We start from the raw sequence: 23,938 nt of genomic DNA, 5'->3' as shown, positions 1-23,938 counted from the left end.
TCAGGCCCTTAATCTTAAATATTTGTCCTGTGCGGTTGGTGGGTAAATGAGTTGCATTTGTATGTGAAGCTGCATTGGGCACATCGGCCACATTTGTAATTACCCTCTGGAACCTTGTCCAAAAACGTTTCCCTTTTCTCTGGTGGGTAATCAGATTTAACCACAATATCTCTCACGCTTGGGGGTCTTTTAAAAACCATACGTGGGGGATATTTAAAATGTGTTTCAATTGTGGGTCAGTATCAATAATGTACCAGTGCTTCCTGATAATGTCCTTAAATGCCTTCCCCATTGGTGAGTATTTGGGTAAAGCATGACATGTTCTGCTTTTTTTTTTCCTTTTGGTTTCAGGCTTTCCAACTGTGTTTGACCTTCAAAACAATCATTGGCATGTTTTACCCACTGGCAAAGCACCCCCACACCATCACACCTCCTCCATGCTTCATGGTGGGAACCACACATGTGGAGATAATCCGTTCACGTACTCCGCGTCTAACAGAGACACAGTGGTTGGAACCAAAATTCTCAGATTTCAACTGGTCTAATGTCCATTGCTCATGTTTCTTGGCCCAAGCAAGTCTCTTCTTCTTATTGGTGTCCCTTAGTAGTGGTTTCTTTGCAGCAATGCAACCATGAATGCCTGATTCATGCAATCTCCTCTGAACAGTTGATGTTGAGATGTTACTTGAACTCTGTGAAATATTTTTGGGGGATGCAATTTGTGAGGCTGGTTACTCTAATGAACTTATCCTCTGCAGCAGAGGTAACCCTGGGTCTTCCTTTTCTGTGGCAGTCCTCATGAGAGCCAGTTTCATCATAACGCTTGATGGTTTTTGCGACTGCGCTTGAAGAAACTTTCAAAGATCTTGACATTTTCCATATTGACTGACCTTCATGTCTTAAATTAATGATGGACTGTCATTTGTCTTTCCTTATTTGAGCAGTTATTGCCATAATATGGACTTGGTCTTTTAACGAATAGGGCTATCTTCTGTATACCACCCCTACTTTGTCACAACACAACTGATTAGCACAAATGCATTAAGAAGGTAAGAAATTCCACAAATTAACTCTTAACAAGGCACAGCTGTTAATTGAAATGCATTCCAGGTGACTACTTCATGAAGCTGGTTCAGAGAATACCAAGGCTGCGGTCCAAACCCTTAAAAAACACAATGATCAGCCAAGCAAGGGAAGATTGCAACGTAAGCCCCTCAGCCCTTATTTTTAGTCGGCTTTACGAGTGTGCAATTATGTTCACTCCGGGGCCTGATACTCCCCATAATTCAATTTGCGACGATTGTACATCCGCTGAGAAAAGTCAGGGAAAACTTAAAAACAACATCAATGGAGAAGTCAACATACAAGTGTAAGTGAAATAGAATGCTACTAAGTTAGAAATGGTGCTACTAATGCACATGAAGGCCCAAACACGCGTGTTAAAAAGTAAATGTGTTTTTGCTTGGTTCTTTTGGAAATTGTAGAAATAAAACATTTGGAAAACAGAAAGTAAAAACACTGCTGCTCATGCTCCCAGGTGACATTTATTTACAACGTTTCCACCTTTAGGTCTTCATCAGGCATCCATAACCCAGGTGGGGGTGGAAGGTCCTGTATATAGGGGCAGCACTCTGTGACATCACTTCCTGAAACAGGAGGTAAAAAATGTATAACAGTTTCACAATATTAACATTCAATGCACAGAGAATGTCATCAATATTTATAGTAATATACATACACATACAAAATTCAATAAGGATTTTTTTTAAACACAAGAAGAATTAGAATTATTGAAACTATAAAAACGTTTTCAAGTCAAGCTCCTCGTTAAGGCCAAGAGGAGACAGTGTGTTCAGCCTGTGAATCCAGAAAGATTCCTTTTGAAGATGTTTCCTCTCAGTGTCCCCTCCCCAGCGTGACATCTTGACCATTTCTATTCCAATGTATCACAGAGAACTAATAGGAAGTCCTGGTTGCTGCTCATTTTGTACAAGCTGATGTGTTGTCTTATCTGTCCGTGTGTTGCTGCGGTGCTCACTGATCCGTGTCTTAAGGCTTCTATGGGTTTTCTCTATGTAAGACAGACCACAAGGACATTTCAACATGTAAACAACACTGGTGGACATACAAGTAATCAGGCCCTTAATCTTAAATATTTGTCCTGTGCGGTTGGTGGGTAAATGAGTTGCATTTGTATGTGAAGCTGCATTGGGCACATCAGCCACATTTGTAATTACCCCCCGGAACCTTGTCCAAAAACGTTTCCCTTTTCTCTGGTGGGTAATCAGATTTAACCACAATATCTCTCACGCTTGGGGGTCTTTTAAAAACCATACGTGGGGGATATTTAAAATGGGTTTCAATTGTGGGTCAGTATCAATAATGTACCAGTGCTTCCTGATAATGTCCTTAAATGCCTTCCCCATTGGTGAGTAGTGGGTAAAGCATGATGGGACATGTTCTGCTTTTTCTTTTCCTTTTGGTTTCAGGCTTTCCAACTGTGTTTGACCTTCAAAACGATCATTGGCATGTTTTACCCAATTGTCTTTGTACCCCCTTTCCTTAAATCTTTGTGTGAGGTCCGTGGTCTGTTGCAGATAAGCAGCATCAGAGCTGCATATTCTTCTGATACGACTGAATTGACTGATAGTGAGATTTTTAATAAGTGGACGTGGATGAAAGCTGTCACCTCTAAGGAGGGTATTTCTGTCCGTAGGTTTCCTATAGAGATCTGCAGAGAGGGAGGTTTTGTCCTTAATAACCATCACACCAAGAAGACTGATTTGCAATAGGTCATAGTTAATGCTGAAGTGAAGGTGTTCATTCATAGAGTTTAGGTAAGCATGGAATTCCAAAAGTTATTCCTGGGTGCCTGTATAGATCACAAAAATGTCATCCAAATATCTCAGAATTAGGAGAATATTGGAGAGAAAAGGGTTAAGGTCTGGATTCAGCACCACCTGTTTTTCAAACATACCTAGATACAGGTTAGTATAATTAGGAGCCATAGTGCTCCCCATCGCTGTCCCTTTGGTCTGGAGAAAGAAGTCTCCTCTGAAGAGAAAACAGTTGGAGGTACCAGTTCACCCAAGTCCACCATACGATTGATTGGTGCTGGGAAGAGCTTTAGGGGGACGTTCATTGAGGAAGAACTTGATGGGGGATGTTAGTATACAGGCTGGTAACATCAAAAGTACACAGAATAGAATTTTCAGGTATATGGTTCACAGATTTAAAAAACATTGATAAAATCAATAGTTCCTAGTATACGTGGGGAGGGAGATCGCCCAGGGTTTCACAAAATGGTCTACAAAGGTAGAGATATTCTCTGTCAGAGATCCATTATGGCTCACAATAGGCCTGCCTGGTATAGGTAGTGTCATGCTCTTGTGAATTCTCTGTAGAGCGTATATGGCAAGTGTGGTTGGGCAGTCAACTTTCATATACTCATATTCTGTCTTTGTAATTTCCCCTTCATTAAACAATTTTTACAATTGATCATGGATCAGAGACTTGAATTGATTAGTAGGGTCCTTTGGGATTATTTTGTCAAATTCATCATCACTAAGTTGTCTTGGAATTTCCTTTTCATAGTCTGTGGCATTTAGTATGACTATTGCACCTCATTTGTACATGTACGTAGGTAGGGGTGAAGTGACTATGCATAGATAATAAACAGCAAGTACAAAACAAATGGAGGGGAGAGGGTTGTCAATGTAAATAGTCCAGTGGGCATTTGATTAATTGTTCAACAGTCTTATGGCTTGGGGGTAGAAGCTATTAAGGAGCCTTTTGGTCCTTAACACCATCTCTGGTACCGCTCTGGTACTGCTCTGGTACCGCTCTGGTACCGCTCTGGTACCGCTTGCCGTGTGGTAGCAGAGAAAACAGTCTATGACTTGGGTGACTGGAGTCTCTGACAATTTTATGGGCTTTTCTCTGACACTGCCTATTATATAGGTCCTGGATGGCATGAAGCTTGGCCCCAGTGATATACTGGGCCATACGCATTACCCTCTGTATCGCCTTATGGCTAGATGCCGAGCAGTTGCCATACCAGGCGGTGATACCAGGCGGTGATCTTGTTATATTCTCCTACATTCAATTCACATTTCCACAAACTTCAAAGTGTTTCCTTTCAAATGATACCAGGAATATGCATTTCCTTGCTTCAGGGCTTTAGCTACAGGCAGTTCGATTTGGTATGTCATTTTAGGCAAAATTTGAAAAAAAGGGGGCTATCCCTAAGAACAAACAGCAAAACATGATCAAATACAAATCTTAGAATCGACTATTTAAGACTACCAGAACCCACTGGATTCTCCAATTACATTGAATGAACTACAGGAGAAAATACAAACCCTCAACCCTCCATCAACCCCAAGAACTGTGGGGTTGATGGTATCCTAAATTAAATGATAAAATATACAGACCACAAATTCCAATTGGCTATACTGAAACTCTTTAACATCATCCTCAGCTCTGTCATCTTCCCCAATATTTGGAACTAAGGACTAATCACCCCAATCTACAAAATTGTAGACAAATTTGACCCCAATAACTACCGGGGGGATATGCTTCAACAGCAACCTTGGGAAACAACCGTACATTTCCTTAGCGAAAACAATGTACTGAGCAAATGTCAAATTGGCTTTTTACCAAATTACCGTACAACAGAACACGTATTCACCCTCCACACCCCAATTAACAAACAAACAAACCAAACAAAGGCAATGTCTTCTCATGCTTTGTTGATTTCAAAAAAGCTTTAGACTCAATTTGGCATCAGGGTCTGCTATACAAATTGATGGAAATTGGTGTTGGGGGAAAAACATACAACATTATAAAATCAATGTACACAAAAAACAAGTGTGCAGTTAACATTGGCTAAAAACACACATTTCTTTCCACAGGGTCAGGGGGTGAGACAGGGATGCAGCTTAATCCCCACCCTCTTCAACATATACGTCAACAAATTGGCGAGGGCACTAGAACAGTCTGCAACACCCGGCCTCACCCTACTAAAATCTAAAGTCAAATGTCTACTGTTTGCTGATGATCTGGTGCTTCTGACACCAACCAAGGAGGAACTACAGCAGCATCTAGATCTTCTGCACAGATTCTGTCAGACCTGGACCCTGAAAGTAAATCTCAGTAAGACAAAAATAATGGTGTTCCAAAAAAGGTACAGTTGCCAGGACCACTAATATAACTTCCATCTAGATACCATTGCCCTAGAGCACACAAAAAACTATACATACCTCGGCCTAAACATCAGCGCCACAGGTAACTTCCACAAATCTGTGAACGATCTGAGAGACAAGGCAAAAAGGGCTTTCTATGCCATCAAAAGGAACACACATTTTGACATACCAATTAGGATCTGTTCTAGAACCCCTTGCAAAAATATCCTGTGTACAACGTAAAACACCAAATAATGCCTGCCGAGCAGAATTAGGCCGATACCCGCAACGAATTCGAAAACAAATCAAATTTTGATAAACTGCCATATCTATTGGGTAAAATACCACGGTGTGCAATCACAGTGGCAAGATTTGTTACCTGTTGCCACAAGAATAGGGCAACCAGTGAAGAACAAACACCATTGTAAATAACACCTATATTTCTTTATTTTCCCTTTATCTACTTTAACTATTTGCACTTCTCACTCAATGTCAACAAAAGAGAGAGAGAGATAGAGATACCCCGAAGTTGAATGGTAATTCAATACGTAAGTTCCAAAATGGTGACAAATACTGTCATTACATGACTCTCCCCTGGACTAAATAAAAAAAAATACCAATCCCTCCCCAGACTGAAATTGAAGAGCATGACACTCGTCCATTTTCCACCGAGAAATACAGTAATTGCGTACATTTCTGCCTGTCCCTGAAGTATAATGGATTTATACTAAAGTCCAGTTGGGGGCAGTAATGCAAGATATTGGATGCCACCCACCATTAAAGCCCACTGAAGAAGAATACATCGAATCTGGTCATTGCAAATCGTTTTCGGCATGTGAGATAATTTACTTGTTCTCTGTAATATCGTATAGATTTGGAATCGGGACATTATTTACTGCGGAGGAAAATATGCAGGTTTCTCGATTCATTCCCTCACTATGAGAAGGGATTGAGTGACGATTCGTTTGGCAACCTTGTGACCCAGCATGGCCAGTGTGAGCCAGAATACTAACTAGCCAGCCTGTTGTTCTTTCAAATGCGATGGTCAGTGGATAAACGAGCTGAGTTGAACATTTGTCATAAAACGAACTAGTAGCCAGTTGTTGTTGTTGTCCATGGTGGAATAATATCAAACCCACAGTCTCCCGAGTCTAGTTAGCATTTCGCTACCTAGCTAGGCTGTTTTTATGACAAAACGGTTGATCTGAATCAAACACTAACGTTAGTTAGCCATCCTCGGCGACAATGTTATTGTGGCGCAGGAATGTAAGATTCGTGTTTTAACGTTATGTTAATTGTCATTGAAGTTGATGTTTACTATTAGGTTTCAGATCCGAAGTAAGATAAATTGTCAGCCATGTTTTGTTTCGTTTATGCCTCAGTAACGTCAAGCATTTAAGATAACTCAACCAGTCACCCAATGGGTTTTATGTAGAGAGGTATGAATATACACGATATTGCCCCTTACTGCTGAAGGAAATCACGCCTTCCAGCAGACCTCTTGTGAACACTTAAACAAAGTAACTATACTACTGTTGACATTTTTTATTTATTTTTTGCAATTCAGGATATCATTTATATAACAAGTTGTCTGATAAAGGAGAAATAGCTTCCTCAATGGATCAGGTAAGTCTGGTTTCCTTTTAACAGTACAGGTCTGCTGTGTTTTATAAATGTCTAGGCCTAGTTTTCATCATCTTTGATCCTCCACATCCTTCAGAAAAGTAACCTACTAATGTATCATGCGTAGGAATCTGTGTTTATTACTTAATTATTTATCCTTCCTCCCAAAGTGTGCACTTGTTCATCACTGATTTGAAAGTCAGATTATCCATTATATGACCAGATACTGAAAATACATCATCTCCTGTGGGGTTTATTGGCTGTTGACACTCAACGTTATGGTGCATTACGCCACCTACTGTATTGGAGTGTGGGCCAGTGACAGGGATCAAGGTACTAAATCCTATATGCCTTCCCCGTTTCTCTTAAAGATAAATATTTGCAACTGTATCTAACAATGTTCTACTCAGTACACGTATCAAACTCAATTCCTGTACCCCGTTCTCCTGGATCAGTCTCTCTCTATCATACTGCCCACACTGTATCAGTACATTCTCCACTGTCTCTGTTTCCCTATCATACTGCCCACACTGTATCAGTACATTCTCCACTGTCTCTGTTTCCTGGCAGTAATCACATCTTCCTGTTTAATGATTTCCCATCACATTTAATCACTTATTCAGCTGGCTGTGTCCTACTCAGCCTTGTAAGGAAAGCCTCCTCTCTTCTGTCCATTACTACCATCCTCCCCTACTTTACTCTGTACCTGGAATAGGGGTGGCAGGTCGCCTAGTGGTTTAGAGCGTTGGGCCAGTAACCTGAGCCGACTAGGTGAAAAATCTGTCAATGTGTCTTTGAGCAACTTAACCCTAATTGCTCCTGTAAGTCGCTCTAGATAAGAGTTTCTGCAAAATGACTAAAATGTCATTAATGAATCGATGCCTTCCCTTATTGTCCCTGTTCCACTGCTCCTGCCATCTCTGCACCACCACTGCCCATATCATTCCCTTAGCCTCTGCTTTGCTCATTGGCACCTCCACTTCCTGTCTCCTAAGGGCCTGTTTAGCTAGCACATCTACTTCCTCATTCCCTTCCACCCCCACATGGGCCGGGACCCAAGCAAAGCTTATATGGACACCTATAGTGGGGAGAACAAGTATTTGATATACTGCCAATTTTGCATGTTTTCCTACTTACAAAGCATGTAGAGGTCTGTAATTGTTTTATCATAGGTACACTTCAACTGTGAGAGACGGAATCTAAAACAAAAATCCAGAAAATCACATTGTATGATTTTTAAGTAGTTAATTAGCATTTTATTGCATGACATAAGTATTTGATCACCTACCAACCAGTAAGAATTCCAGCTCTCACAGACCTGTTAGTTTTTCTTTAAGAAGCCCTCCTGTTCTCCACTTATTACCTGTATTAACTGCACCTGTTTGAACTTGTTACCTGTATAAAAGACACCTGTCCACACACTCAATCAAACAGACTCCAACCTCTCCACAGTGGCCAAGACCAGAGAGGGTGTAAGGACATCAGGGATACAATTGTAGTCCTGCACAAGGCTGGAATGGGCTACAGGACAATAGGCAAGCAGCTTGGTGAGAAGGCAACAATTGTTGGCGCAATTATTAGAAAATGGAAGAAGTTCAAGATGACGGTCAATCACCCTCGTTCTGGGGCTCCATGCAAGATCTCCCCGCGTGGGGCATCATGAGGAAGGTGAGGGATCAGCCCAGAACTACACGGTAGGACCTGGTCAATGACCTGAAGAGAGCTGGGACCACAGTCTCAAAGAAAACCATTAGTAACACACTACGCCGTCATGGATTAACATCCTGCAGCGCACGCAAGGTCCCCCTGCTCAAGCCAGCGCATGTCCAGGCCTGTCTGAAGTTTGCCAATGACCATCTGGATGATCCAGAGGAGGAATGGGAGAAGGTCATGTGGTCTGATGAGACAAAAATAGAAGCTTTTTGGTCTAAACTCCACTCGCTGTGTTTGGAGGAAGAAGAAGGATGAGTACAACTCCAAGAACACCATCCCAACCGTGAAGCATGGAGGTGGAAACATCATTCTTTGGGGATGCTTTTCTGCAAAGGGGACAGGACGACTGCACCGTATGGATGGGGCCATGTATTGCAAGATCTTGGCCAACAACCTCCTTCCCTCTGTAAGAGCATTCAATGGGTCGTGGCTGGGTCTTCCAGCATGACAACGACCCAAAACACACAGCCAGGGCAACTAAGGAGTGGCTCCGTAAGAAGCATCTCAAGGTCCTGGAGTGGCCTAGCCAGTCTCCAGACCTGAACCCAATAGAACATCTTTTGAGGGAGCTGAAAGTCTGTATTGCCCAGCAACAGCCCCGAAACCTGAAGGATCTGAAGAAGGTCTGTATGGAGGAGTGGGCCAAAATCCCTGCTGCAGTGTGTGCAAACCTGGTCAAGAGGAAACGTATGATCTCTATAATTGCAAACAAAGGTTTCTGTACCAAATATTACGTTATGCTTTTCTGATGTATCAAATACTTATGTCATGCAATAAAATGCAAATTAATTACTTATAAATCATACAATGTGATTTTCTGGATTTTTGTTTTAGATTCCGTCTCTCACAGTTGAAGTGTACCTATGATAAAATGACAGACCTCTACATGCTTTGTAAGTAGGAAACACTGCCGATTTTGCAGGTTATCAAATACTTGTTCTCCCCACTGTATCTGTCTCACCCGGGCATGAATTTGAATTCCCTCATGTAGTGCTCCTTGTCTGCTATGTGAGCTAAATGATTGCAGACTCATCAACGCAGCACATGAGTCAGAACATATAACTACACTGTCTGGTTTGACTTCTTCCGCCCACTGCAGTACGGCCATCAGCTCTGCCATGTACACAGCCAGGTGGTCTGTAATACGTCTCCTGACAGCCACTTTCCTGTTCAACAAAGGCTGGTCCAGTCTGACCTGTCCTTGGGTCTTTTGATCCATCTGTATATTGGGGCGACAGGGTAGCCTAGTGGCTAGTGTTGGACTAGCAACCGGAAGGTTGCAAGTTCAAATCCCCGACTTGACAAGGTACAACTCTGTCGTTCTGCCCCTAAACAGGCAGTTAACCCACTCTTCCTTATATGGGAAAAAAATACAAGTCGTTTTGAAAGGTAATGACTGGTATAATAAATCTGGTGGAAACTAGCCCATGCCTCCACCAACCCAATACTATTAGATTAGTGGGAAGTAGTGAACGATTGAACATTTTAGGAAAATGAGTTATTCTAGGGATACACCCAAATTAGAGGTGTGGACTAAATTAATACAATATTTGGTTTAATGATACTGTTTAATATTTATTGTGTCCAACAGGACAAATATAGCCCATTCCCCTCCACCCTCCCGAAGTCGCCAGGTCAAACGTCTCCCGGGACCGCTTTACTGCTGGGTCTGGTTGACTGCAGGACAACACCGGGGCAAAGAGGAGAAGAAGAAGAGAAGGAAGATGGAGAGTTGATTTCATTAAGTAAGAACCATGGTGTGTAGATTAGACTACAGTCTGCTTCTGAAACAATAGCGGAGTTACTCCTTTTGCTGAGTTCACTGTATTCTACATTGCTCTCCTTTACTGTTTTGTTGATATGGTCATTAGCACATTTAACATGATCCCAATTTTAGCTTCAAGATGGCGGTGATTGTAGATTTATTGGAACATTGTTCAATGTCGCGGACCGTAGTTTCAGAACTCAGTGGATAGTGCTAAAACAGTGACGTCATATCAGAATCCTGCCATCTTTATGCACTTTAGTCATTAATTGATAAATTATATATGAAAATATCTGGGTCATTCCACCCATTTTTAAATGTGTAAAAAATTCACCCAATTTTACCATTCTGTAATAATGAGCACATGTTCAACTTCATAAAAAAACAAGACATTGAATAAAAATATGACTACACTAAGTGCCAATGCGCCAAATAAAGTAACCGGGTTGACCGTAACAGGGGACAACTGAAAACAGAACCACCAGATTACATGGGTAAAACGGTCCTTTAAATCAGCCATGAATCTGCTTGTGACGGGGGGAATGGATCTAGTATTGTGCAACAGGAAGTAGTAATTGAATGCAGTCTTCACATAAAAAAATATTGTTAAAACATCTCTATCATGTCTGTGTCTGGATAGAGGGGTTGAGATGCTCAGTTCTCCACCACAAAACAGCAGTAAATTGATAAACAGTAGAACCAGCTCACCTGCTTTTACTCTGTGATTTGACTATTAGATGTTCAATGTTTCTTTTGAAAACCTATGTTTTTAAAGAATAGTTTCACCATATTAAAACAAGAGTTCAGTTCATGTAACAGGGTTGACCTTAAAATGGGGGACAGACGTAAATGAATTACTAATCACATCCATAATAACCTTCAGAAATGACTTTGTCAAGGCAACAAAATAACTAGCGCTTTACAATGAGTATGTTTACATGTGTTAGGTTCTGAACAAACAGAGTAAAAACTCAGAACTTGGAAAGGCTCAATCCAAGATTCTTCACCCACTGGGTCATACAGCTGCAAAGACATGATTACACAAGCACATGTATTTATACCTTCCTACTAGGCGGAGTCAACTCCCTCGCACATCTAAACAGCCAATACATTTCTGTTGCTCGGCAGGAACTTAATTGGTTCCTCTCATTGGTGTTGTCATGGCCTTGCCTGATGCTAGAACCTTGGTGGGCGTGGAAGTATATGTGTCAAGTAGGACTGTTTCTTCTCACTCCACTTCATCGGCCCCAAATTCCTCGCTCCTCCTGCTTAAGTTGACAATCGAAGTGACGCTGTTAAAAACACCTGGTTTTCTGAGCTATTTTTAAAATGTATTAGGCCACGTAAAGGCCTTCATCAGATTCATAGAGGCATTTTTAGACTGCATATGTTCTAGCACAAGCAGCGCAAGCGTCCTCCTTTTGCTCGAGTGCAGTGAGTTCAGGGAAAACTGAAAGTAAACATCTTAGAAATAGTTTTCACATACAAACTTAATGTCTGAAATCGGAATCAAATATGCTTCTAAAAGATAATATGGTCACTGTGGTAGTACATTTATTTTGATTGCCAATTTTCAGCATTTATCAAAGTCCCATCAGGTAGCCTGATTTCAGATGTCCATGCTATTCAATATCTTTCTTTCACAGGGGACAGCCCTAACCGTTGCTCTCTCAGCGGGAGAGGCTTGTCATCTGGGGAGCCTCGACAACATCGTGATGCTGACAAGACAGAGAAGAGTCTCTCCAGATCAGGACGTTTCAATAAACACCGGCATAGAGGTATAGGGAAGAAACCTCACCACTGCTGCTTTGACTGGGGGAAGAGTTTAGCTAAACAGAAGGAATTGATCATTTACCAGCGGCGTAACACTGGAGAGAAACCGTACCACTGCTCTCAGTGCGGGAAGAGTTTAGCTGCATCTAAAACCTTAAAATCTCAGATAATTCATACAGGGGAGAGGCCTTACCCCTGCTTTGATTGTGGGATGACCTTCAGTCAATCAAGGGCCCTGACAACACACCAACGCATACACACAGGAGAGAAGCCTTACAGCTGTGATCAGTGTGGGAAGAGCTTCAGGAACTCAGGACACCTGACTAGACACAAACGCATACACACAGGAGAGAAGCCTTACAGCTGTGATCAGTGTGGGAAGAGCTTCAGGAACTCAGGACACCTGACTAGACACAAACGCATACACACAAGAGAGAAGCCTTACAGCTGTGATCAGTGTGGAAAGAGCTTCAATCAATCAGGCGATCTGACAACACACCAACGCATACACACAGGAGAGAAGCCTTATAGCTGTGATCAGTGTGGGAAGAGCTTCAAGAACTCAGGACACCTGACTAGTCACAAACGCATACACACAGGAGAGAAGCCTTATAGCTGTGAAGAGTGTGGGAAGAGCTTTGCACTGTCCGGAACTCTGACTACACACAAACGCATACACACAGGAGAGAAGCCTTATAGCTGTGATCAGTGTGGGAAGAGCTTCAATCATTCAGGATCCCTGATTACACATCAATACATACACACAGGAGAGAAGCCTTATAGCTGTGATCAGTGTGGGAAGAGCTTCAATCATTCAGGAAATCTGACTTCACACCAACGCTTACATACAGGAGAGAAGCCTTATAGCTGTATTCAGTGTGGGAAGAGCTTCAGGAAGTCAGGACACCTGACTGAACACCAGTGCAAACACACAGGAGAGAAGCCTTATAGCTGTGATCAGTGTGGGAAGAGCTTCAATCAATTAGGAGACCTGACTAAACACCAACGCATACACACAGGAGAGAAGCCTTATAGCTGTGATCAGTGTGGGAAGAGCTTCAATCATTCAGGATCCCTGGTTACACACCAACGCATACACACAGGAGAGAAGCCTTATAGCTGTGATCAGTGTGGGAAGAGCTTCAATCAATCAGGAGACCTGACTACACACCAACGCATACACACAGGAGAGAAGCCTTATAGCTGTTATCATTGTGGGAAGAGCTTCAGTAACTCAGGACACCTGACTGCACACCAGCGCACACACACAGGAGAGAAGCCTTATAGCTGTGATCAGTGTGGGAAGAGCTTCAATCAATCAGGAGTCCTGACTAAACACCAACGCATACACACAGGAGAGAAGCCTTATAGCTGTGATCAGTGTGGGAAGAGCTTCAATCAATCAGGATACCTAACTATACACCAACGAATACACACTGGAGAGAGACCTTATAGCTGTGATCAGTGTGGGAAGAGTTTTGCTCAAGATTCCACCCTGACTGCACACCAACGCATACACACAGGAGAGAAGCCTTATAGCTGTGATCAGTGTGGGAAGAGCTTCAATCAATCAGGATCCCTAACTATACACCAACGAATACACACTGGAGAGAGACCTTATAGCTGTGATCAGTGTGGGAAGAGTTTTGCTCAAGATTCCAGCCTGACTACACACCAGGTCACACACACTGGAGAGAAACCTTACTCCTGTCTATGTGGAAAGAGCTTTGCTCATTCAGGGTCACTGAAAAAACACCAGAAATCACAAACATGTTTTATTTTATCTCCCTCCTCTCCGGCACCGGTTCCAGATCTCTAAATACAGTTTCATTAGAAAACATCTTGTAAAGTCTTATTACCATGGTAACATGTGTAGATAATATGCAGCTCTGGATCCATATGTATCAAGCGTCTTGGAGTAGGAGTGGTGTGTGTGGTGGGGTGGGGGGGTTCAGAGCTGTATATTATTTCATCAACTCCTGTTATCCATTAAATAACTGTATAATGTAGAATAATGTTTCAACAATACTCTGTGTGTATTCATGTATTCAAAAGATTAATAATTAAATCCATTATCTGATCAACGTCTGCTTATCACATTAATTATAGACTTTTAAAATCTATAATAATTCATTTTTTTTATAAGGAGCATATGCCTCTTGTATAATTTGTGTTGGTCCTAAAGATGTTAACATTTCTTTTTAAAACCCTTCATCAGGTTTTACTGTCACTTATGAGGCATAAGGAAGTGTGGTCTAAAATACTATTAGTGTGGTCAAATGATGTTGTTGCATTTGTTTTCAATGATTTTAATGGGTATGTCTTTCAACTTTCCTTATTGTACAGTACCAGCCAAAGGTTTGTCCTTAATCATTACAGGGTTTTTCTTTATTTTACTGTTTTCTACATTGTAGGATAATAGTGAAGACATCAAAACTATGAAATAACACATATGGAATCATGTAGTAAGCAAAATATATGTTAAAATCTTCTAGGTAGCCACCCTGTGCCTGACTCAATCTGGACTCATCAGACCAAAGAACAGATTTCCACCGGTCTAATGTCCATTGCTCGTGTTTCTTGGCCCAAGCAAGTCTCAAATTCTTATTTGTGTCCTTTAGTAGTGGTTTCTTGGCTGCAATTCGACCATGGAGGCCTGATTCACACAGTCTCCTCTGAACAGTTGATGTTGAGATGTGTCTGTTACTTGAACTCTGAAGCATTTATTTGGGCTGCAGTCTGAGGTGCAGTTAATTACCGATTTCTGAGTCTGGTAACTCTAATGAATTTGTCCTCTGCAGCAGAGGTAACTCTGGGTCTTTCTTTCCTGTGGCGGTCCTCATGAGTGCCAGTTTCACCATAGCGCTCAAGGGTTTTTGTGATTGCACTTTCCGGATTGAATGACCTTCATGTCTTAAATGATGATGGACTGTTGTTTCTCTTTGCTTATTTGAGCTGTTCTTGCCATAATATAGACTTGGTATTTTACCAAATAGGACTGTCTTCTGTATAGCAACCCTCAAAAGTTGTCGGGATGTCACGTGTCCTACTTTTACCAATACACTCCTAACAACCAACTTGTTACGAAATGTATATTGATCAAATAAGCCAGAAGCCAGATTTTGGGCCCAGTTATCCCTCTTGCTTCTCCTCTTCTGCACTGTTTGATAGGAAATGACTGGTATATGAAATATGGTGGAAACTAGCGCATGCCTCCACCAGCCAATGCTCTTAGATTTGCGGGTCGTTTTGAACGAGTGAACATTAAAGGAACAAGAGATATTCGAGGGATGCACCCAAATCCGAGGTTTAGACTCATTTTAAATTCCTTATATTAGGCAAAGCAGACAGTACCATTTTCTTATTTTTTTTATTTACAGATAGCCAGGGGCTCAATCCAACACTCAGACATCATTTACAAACAAAGCATTTGTGTTTAGTCAGTCCACCAGATCAGAGGAAGTAGGGATGACCAGGCATGTTCTCTTGATAAATATGTGAATTGGATAATTTTTCTGTCCTGCTAAGCATTCAAAATGTAATGAGTACTTTTGGGTGTCAGGAAAATGTATGGAGTAAAAAGTACATTATATTCTTTAGCAATGTAGTGAAGTAAAAGTTGTCAAAAATATGAATAGTAAAGTACATATACACAAAAAAACGACATATGTAGTGCTTTATGTATTTTAACTTCAGTACTTCACACCACTGGTAACCAAATAACTAGGGCTTTACATGCACACTAATCATTTCATATTAAACTAGTTATGGCAGTAGGCCAAGTATGGCATTAGTCATGTAAACATCTTACTCTGCTGATCTTAATTGGTGTAAGGTCATAACCGAAGTAAGGATACGCCTTTAAAAACACCTGGTTTTCTGAGAATTCTTTAGACTGATTAGGACATGTAAACACTTTAATCAGAGTTATAGAGGTGTATTTAATCTGTGTATGTGCTAACACAAGCAGCGCCAGCTAACTTATTTTGACTGAGTTCAGGAAAAACTAAAAGTATACAGTTTAGAAATTGTTTTCACATACAAACTTTTTTCTCCAAACTTAAATATGCTTTTAAAAAAAATGACATGGTCGCTGTGGTGGTACGTTTGACCCTCGACCCCAGTCAGCAGTGAGGATACAGGCAGGAACTCCTGTACAGTAGAAGGCTACAATAATCTCCACTTTCCTGTGTTGTCTGTGGGGGAACAATCGTCTTTGAAGGAAGCAGCTGTAGGAATTATAGTGTATGTTCTGATTCTCATCCTCTGGCTCTCTGGCTTCATGTGGTTCAGGTGAGTGAGAGGAATTAACCCCTTTTCATATTCTGTTTTATAATCATTGATCTCAATATTAAACTTGATTTTAATTTATTAATTCATTCATCCAATCATCTGTTCATTTATTTATTCTTTCCATCATTCGCAAAAACAGGGAGAAGGCCTCCAAATCCACCTCTGACAGAAGAGACACAGCAGAGAATGGACTTGTGAGTCTGTTGAAATCAGCTGACTGACAACGGTATGTGTGAAACGGAATGTGTGAAGTGTGCTGAAAAACGGAAGTGTGCGCTCTGCTCAGGCATCTTTCTATGCCAATGACTATGGCGTTACTGTATTTTTCAACCGTAATGTTATCGGTCTTCTTTCCCCATCAGCGAGACGCTAGTCCAATTTATGTCAACGGCTCAGGCATGGCCATGACCCCTTCTGCAGCACAGACAGCAGACACAGATGATCAGGATGATGTTCACAACATCAGTATTCACCACAGAAACCAGGAAGTGCCTCTATATTCCACCGTCCAAATGACTCAAACCCAGAAATAGGTTGGGTTCTTCTATGTGTGTATTGGCAGTTTTTAAAATAAATTAAAAAGGTGCACACTGCCGTCATCTGTGTTGGAGTCTGTATCGTCTGAACAGGTGCAAAGTCAAGGTTGGTGATTTCCTGCCACCTGCAGTCATGGAATGTTTGCTCAGGAGTATAATTAATTAGCAGACCCTTCATGTTGACCTGGATATACTTTTTTTTATCCTTCCTGAACTCATATCAAGTCCCACCTAGTCGACTACTTCAAAATGGTGAAAACCCTCAATGCTGCTATCCATGCTAAAATAGGCTTTGGTCCAAGTGCTCCCTCTACCTACCTCTATGGTTTGAGTCAGCTTGACGGCTGTTGTGTTGAGATGCCAGTAGAGAGCACTGTGGTCCAATTATATTGTAGGATTTTAATAGGGATATTTTACAACGCTCCTTCTTGTAGAATAGCTTGACTGACTTAAACCCCTGGCTTCTAGAAAGAACATAGGCCTCTTGTATAATAAGTGCTCCATAAGAAGTTAATAGATTTGCTGAAAAGCCCTTTACTGACATGTTGGTTGTCAGGAGAAGACATGACAGGAAGACAGCTCTTCATTACCATTTTAGCCTCTGTACATCTGGATGGTGTCAACCACAGACCTCAGACTTTGTTTCACACATCCAATAAGGTATTCTATCAAAACTCTCGCTCTCTCTTCACTCTGTAAGTACACTTGATAATAACTTATACTCTACCGTTCTACTTTTTATTGGTGATTTGTTCTGCAGAATGAAAGCTTGCATGTAAATCCAAATGTAAAATAGAGATCTGTAGTGTGGTGTAATCTATTTTGTTATGTTGAGTTGAATTATGTTTAGTTGAATTACGTAGAAGAGACCAGGACATATTGTGCGCCTGAGTTCCAAAACAACAATGAAATAAGTTTGAAACAATTGATGGAGAAACATGTCTTACAGGAGCTACACATTTGCTCCAATAAGTGACCACCCGCCCCTCCCGTGCTTAGTTGCAGTATGACGTGTAATCTACATAATATTAACCATCTACAGTCGTGGCCAAACGTTTTGAGAATGACACAAATATTAATTTCCACAAAGTTTGCTGCTTCAGTGTCTTTAGATATTTTTGTCAGATGTTACTATGGAACACTGAAGTATAATTACAAGCATTTCATAAGTGTCAAAGGCTTATGTTTACAATTACATGAGGTTGATGCAGTGCCAATATTTGCAGTGTTGACCCTTCTTTTTCAGGACCTCTGTAATCCGCCCTGGCATGCTGTCAATTAACTTCTGGGCCACATCCTGACTGATGACAGCCCATTCTTGCATAATCAATGCTTGGAGTTTGTCAGAATTTGTGGGTTTTTGTTTGTCCATCCGCCTCTTGAGGATTGACCACAAGTTCTCAATGGGATTAAGGTCTGGGGAGTTTCCTGGCCATGGAACCAAAATATCGATGTTTTGTTCCCCGAGCCACTTAGTTATCACTTTTGCCTCATGACAAGGTGCTCCATCATGCTGGAAAAGGCATTGTTCGTCACCGAGAAGTTGCTCTCGGAGGATGTGTTGGTAACATTCTTTATTCATGGCTGTGTTCTTAGGCAAAATTGTGAGTGAGCCCACTCCCTTGGCTGAGAAGCAACCCCACACATGAATGATCTCAGGATGCTTTACTGTTGGCATGACACAGGACTGATGGTAGCGCTCACCTTGTCTTCTCCGTACAAGCTTTTTTCCAGATGCCCCAAACAATCGGAAAGGGGATTCATCAGAGAAAATGACTTTACCCCAGTCCTCAGCAGTCCAATCCCTGTACCTTTTGCAGAATATCAGTCTGTCCCTGATGTTTTTCCTGGAGAGAAATGGCTTCTTTGCAGCCCTTCTTGAAACCAGGCCATCCTCCAAAAGTCTTTGCCTCACTGTACTCACACCTGCCTGCTGCCATTCCTGAGCAAGCTCTGTGTTGGTGGTGCCCCGATCCCGCAGCTGAATCAACATTAGGAGACGGTCCATTAGGAGACGGTCATTCAAAGGTTTTTCTTTATTTTGTACTATTTTCTACATTGTGGAATAGTAGTGAACACATAACTATGAAATAACACATGGAATCATGTAGTGAGCAAAAACGTGTTAAACAAATCAAAGTATATTTTTGATTCTTCAAAGTAGCCACCCTTTGCCTTAAAGACTGCTTTGCACACTCTTGGCATTCTCTCAACCAGCTTCATGAGGAATGACAGAGTGATTCATTCCTCATGAAGCTGGTTGAGAGAATGCCAACAGTTTTGAAGGATTCCTATATATGCTGAGCACTTGTTGGCTGATTTTCCTTCACTCTGCGGTCCAGCTCATCCCAAACCATCTCAATTAGGTTGAGGTTGGATGATTGTAGAGGCCCGGTCATCTGATGCAGCACTCCATCACTCTTCTTATTGGTCAAATAGCCCTGATACAACCTGGAGGTGTGTTGGGTCATTGTCCTGTTGAAAAACAAATGATAGTCCCACTAAGCACAAACCAGATGGCATGGCGTATCGCTGCAGAATGCTGTGGTAGCCATGCTGGTTAAGTGTACCTTGAATTCTAAATGAATTACCGACAGTGTCGCCAGGAAAGCACCCCCACACCTCCTCCTCCATGCTTCATGTTGGGAAGCACACATGGGGAGATCATCTGTTCACCAACTGTGTCTCACAAAGACACGGCGGTTGGAACCAAACATCTCAAATGTGGACTCCTCAGACCAAAGGACAAATTTCCAACGGTCTAATGTCCATTGCTCGTGTTTCTTGGCCCAAGCAAGTCTCCTCTTCTTATTGGTGTCCTTTAGTAGTGGTTTCTTTGTAGCAATTCGACCATGAAGGCCTGATTCACGCAGTCTCCTCTGAACAGTTTACGTTAAGATTTGTCTGTTAGTTGAACTCTCCAAAGCATGTATTTGGGCGGCCATCTGAGGTGCAGTTAACTCGAATGAACTTACCCTCTGCAGCAAAGGTAACTCTGGGTCTTCCTTTCCTGTGGGGGTCCTGATGTGAGCCAGTTTCATCACAGCGCTTGATAGTTTTTGCGACTGCACCTGCAGAAACTTTCATAGTTCTTGACATTTTCCGGATTGACTGACCTTCATGTCTTAAAGTAATGATGGACTGTCATTTCTCTTTGCTTATTTGAGCTGTTCTTGCCATAATATGGACTTGGTCTTTTACCAAATAGAGCTATGTTCTGTATACCATCCCTACCTTAACACAACTGGAACCCAAAAGAGTTCTCCTATGGGGACAGCTGAAGAACCCATTTTGAAATCCTGTTTTCTAAGAGACTACCCTGCATGTGTCACAGGTGTAACCAAGGTCCTATAATGAGTGGCATAATCTTCGCCTGGTCCATGGAGGCTCCACTGTTGATCCTGGCAACGGCTCAAAGGTTCTGAGCACGGTCGCTCGGCGACGGTCCAGGGTGGAGAGGGGCCACGGGAATAGAGGATCATGAAAAAGAGAGTCCCTCATGACATCACAGACTGTACTGGGGCAGGGAGAGGAGACGCAGACAGACACAGGAGGGTAGAGTGACGGATCCTAGAGAAGGAGAAAGAGAGCGAGAGAGAAATGAAGTGAAAGTTGAGAAAGAAGAGGAATAAATTACATTTTTCATTTATCATGTTCTCTCCTCTAGGTGAGTATATATATTCATGATAACACAACTTATGTCTTAATTTTTAATCATGTACCATGTTATACCTGCAGCACTGCTCCACAGGTGTCAGGATAGAGGGTTCATCTGTAGAGTGACGTCCAAACCTGTAGTCAGCACACAGTGTCAATGTTACAATCAACTAACGTTAGTTAAACCTGTAGTCACCACTCAGACAGTGTCAATGTTACAATCAACTAACGTTAGTTAAACCTGTAGTCAGCACACAGACAGTGTCAATGTTACAATCAACTAACGTTAGTTAAACCTGTAGTCAGCACACAGACCGTTCGTTAGCTAGCATTCGAGGGCTGACTGTTCTCTATTTGTGCAGTTGAAAAATAAAATGTTGGTAATTTGTGCAGTCTTACTACTGCAGTAGGCTACTGCTTGTCCATGTGATCGCTACCAGCAAGAAACCCAGACGAGAGAAACGTGAAAGCATTCAGGCAGCAGAGATGAGCTTGTCATTAGCTAGCTAACGTTTGCTTTATAGCTACAATATAGCTTTGTTTGTTATTTTGAAATGACATCTTTATTGTTTATTTATTGTATACAAGTTATATACATAGACAGAAGGGAGTTAGTTATAAATACAGTACATTTGGCTGTAGTTTAGTTTAGAAGAAAGACTTACGCAGGGGTGTAAAGTACTTAAGTAAAAATACTTTAAAGTACTACTTTAGTAGTTTTTGGGTGTATCTGTACTTTACTATGTATATATTTGACAACTTTCACTTCACTACATCCCACAAGAAAATAATGTAATTTTCCCTAAAGCCCAAAAGTCCTAATTACATTTTGAATTCTTAGCAGGACCGAAAATAGTTCAATGCGCACACTTATCAAGAGAACATCCCTGGTCATCCCTACTGACTCTGCTCTGGCAGACTCAATAAACAGAACTTATTTGTTTGTAAATGCTGTCTGACTATCCGGCTATCCGTACATTTGAAAAAACAAGAAAATTGTGCCGTCTGGTTTGCTTAGTATAAGGACATTTTAATTATTCATACTTATATTTGAACAATTACCTCAACGTTGTATCTTTCCATAATTCCTCTCCGTGTAAATAGATTCCCACTAATATGAACTAATTGGCGGACAAGGACAATGTTGTTCGAGAACCAGATACTCCCTCGCGAGAGAGAAGCCTGTTGAGATACTCCCTCTTTGCGCATGTGTTCCAAGTGGCTGTCAGGTGAAAGTAGACGATATCAGACAACAGGATCCTAAGGGAAAGGGGGTGTTGAACGTTTTCTTCACTTTTATAGATCACGTCAAATGTTATCCAGGAACTTTCTGAAGTAATATTAGGCTACATGAGACGTTTATTTGTTCTAACTTATTTAAGTTTTGATATTTAAATAGATGTTCGATTGCTCTGGTCTAGGGGCGCATCAGTCGCAGCCTTGAGAATCGGATTTTTTTCTCAGCAACTCCCTAGTCATTATCTGAACACTACAACAAAGTAGTTCAACTGTACCCTACAACATGTCATGCCATACAAATAAACAATAGCTTCCACAATGGATCGGGTAAGTCTATATACCTGCTGTGTTGTACAAAAGGTCTAGGCCTAATTTTCATCATCTTGGATCCTCCACATTCATGTGTTGGGTTTAAACGGCTGGACAAAAAAACACGACGGAAAAACTTGTTGGGATTTTTTTCTTCAACAAAGTAGCCTACTACTACTATATCATGTTTAGGAATCTGTGACTGACCTAATTATCTCTCCTTCCTCTCAAAGTGTTCACAATCCTTCGCTGATTTCAAACACATTATCCATTATTTGACCAGATACTCAAGTGGCCGCTCAAACAAAGAAAATAAATGTCTTTAAAAATGGAAGGAAATCGGAAAAAGGCAAGATCAGGTGGGACCATTATAGCCAACGAGAGGGCAGACATGCGTGTTGCCACAGAGTCTAACTTCTATTTAGCATTTAAATTTATGTAGGATTAGGCATAACGCTAGAAGTGTTGTTAAGGTTAGGGTTAAAAGCACATGTTAATAAGGACAATGGTAGAAATGGGCGTGGTTTATGGCTTTGTTTGCGGTAACTAGTGACAAGTCACTACTACCATATAAAGTGTCCTATTTTTATCAATACACTCTTAACAACCTAATCGTTACGAATTTTATATTCGATCAAATAAAACAGAAGACAGATTTTGGGCCCAGTTATCCCTCTCGCTTCACCTCTTCATCGCTGTTTGAAAGGAAATGACTGGTATGAGATATATGGTGGAAACTAGCCCATTCCTCCATCAGTCAATGCTCTTCGATGAGTGGGAAGTAGTGAACGATTCAGCATTTGAGGAAAAATGAGATATCCTAGGGATGCACCCAAAATCAGAGGTTTGGAATAAATTAATAAAATATTTGGTTTAATGTTAATCAATGTAGAATACTTATTGTGGCCAACAGGACAAAGCTAGCCCGTCCCCCTTCACCCCTCTGGAGTCCCCAGGTCAAATGTCTCCCTGTACATTACTGCTGGGTCTGGTCGACTGCAGAAAAACACCGGGGCAGAGCGGAACTGAGAGAGGAGAAGAGGAACATGGAGATGTGATTTCATTACGTAAGAACCATGGTGTGTGGATGAGACTACAGTCTGCTTCAGTAACAAATTATTGATTTAAGCATATATTGATTAAAATATCTGGTCGATTTTAAGAAGTGTAACTTGGTAAAAAAAGAACAACGTTTGATTTCACATAATTTTAACATTCTGTCATAAAGAGCAAGTGCTCAACTAAATAAAAAACAAGTTTCTCATCTCAAGAGGTTACATAGAAATAAATACTATAGTAAGTGCCAAATAAAGTAACCGGGTTCACTTAACAGGGGACGACTGAAAACAACAAAACCACCAGATTTCATGGCTAAAATAGTCCTTTAAATCAGCCATGAATCTGCTTGTGACAGGGGGAATGGAAGCTAGTATTGTGCAACAGGAAGTAGTAATTGAATGCAGTCTTCACATAAAAAGTTATTGTTAAAACATCTCTCATGTCTGTGTCTGGATAGAAGGGTTGAGATGCTCAGTTTCCCACCACAAAACAGCAGTAAATTGATAAAGAGTAGAACCAGCTCACCTGCTTTTACTCTGTGATTTGACTATTAGATGTTCAATGTTTCTTATGCAAAAAAAAAAATATATTTATCTATAATTCTCCCCCAATTTTTTTTAAAGAATAGTTTAACCATATTAAAAGGAGAGTTCAGTTCATGTAACAGGGTTGACCTTAAAATGAGGGACAGACGTAAATTAATCACTAATCACATGAAATAAATCATGTTCAGGAATGACTGTCAAAGTAACCAAATAACTAGTGCTTTACATGCACACTAATCATTT

The 23,938-nt window shown here is 41.2% G+C and overlaps 1 protein-coding gene and 1 long non-coding RNA gene across 7 annotated transcripts in view; one reads left to right on the top strand and one right to left on the bottom strand.

The window, feature by feature from the left end:
* Positions 1 to 5,964: 5,964 nt before the first annotated feature.
* LOC110508387 (zinc finger protein 501-like) overlaps positions 5,965 to 23,938 on the top strand; it is a 109,615-nt gene continuing 91,641 nt past the window's right edge. The window contains exons 1-3 of one of the 6 annotated variants that reach the window (XM_036949118.1): positions 5,965 to 6,809; positions 10,111 to 10,276; positions 11,931 to 14,651. In XM_036949118.1, coding sequence (XP_036805013.1) covers positions 6,801 to 6,809; positions 10,111 to 10,276; positions 11,931 to 13,876 — 2,121 coding nt within the window. In that variant the 5' untranslated portion in view covers positions 5,965 to 6,800 and the 3' untranslated portion in view covers positions 13,877 to 14,651. Of the gene's footprint in view, positions 6,810 to 10,110; positions 10,277 to 11,930; positions 14,652 to 21,836; positions 22,110 to 23,004; positions 23,171 to 23,938 lie in introns of those variants that run through there. The other 5 variants (XM_036949132.1, XM_036949121.1, XM_036949119.1 and 2 more) reach the window with 5 other exon arrangements.
* LOC110514959 lies at positions 19,986 to 21,773 on the bottom strand. Its single transcript, XR_005036856.1, has 3 exons — positions 21,606 to 21,773; positions 20,619 to 20,678; positions 19,986 to 20,456 (listed from the first exon to the last, which is right to left on the bottom strand). It is a non-coding gene; the product is annotated as an uncharacterized LOC110514959 (long non-coding RNA).

This window comes from Oncorhynchus mykiss, chromosome 17, assembly GCF_013265735.2.
Source record: "Oncorhynchus mykiss isolate Arlee chromosome 17, USDA_OmykA_1.1, whole genome shotgun sequence".
Classification (NCBI taxonomy): Eukaryota; Metazoa; Chordata; class Actinopteri; order Salmoniformes; family Salmonidae; genus Oncorhynchus; species Oncorhynchus mykiss.
Note: the sequence above shows the minus strand (reverse complement) of the source record. Positions and strands in the feature narration are given on the sequence as shown.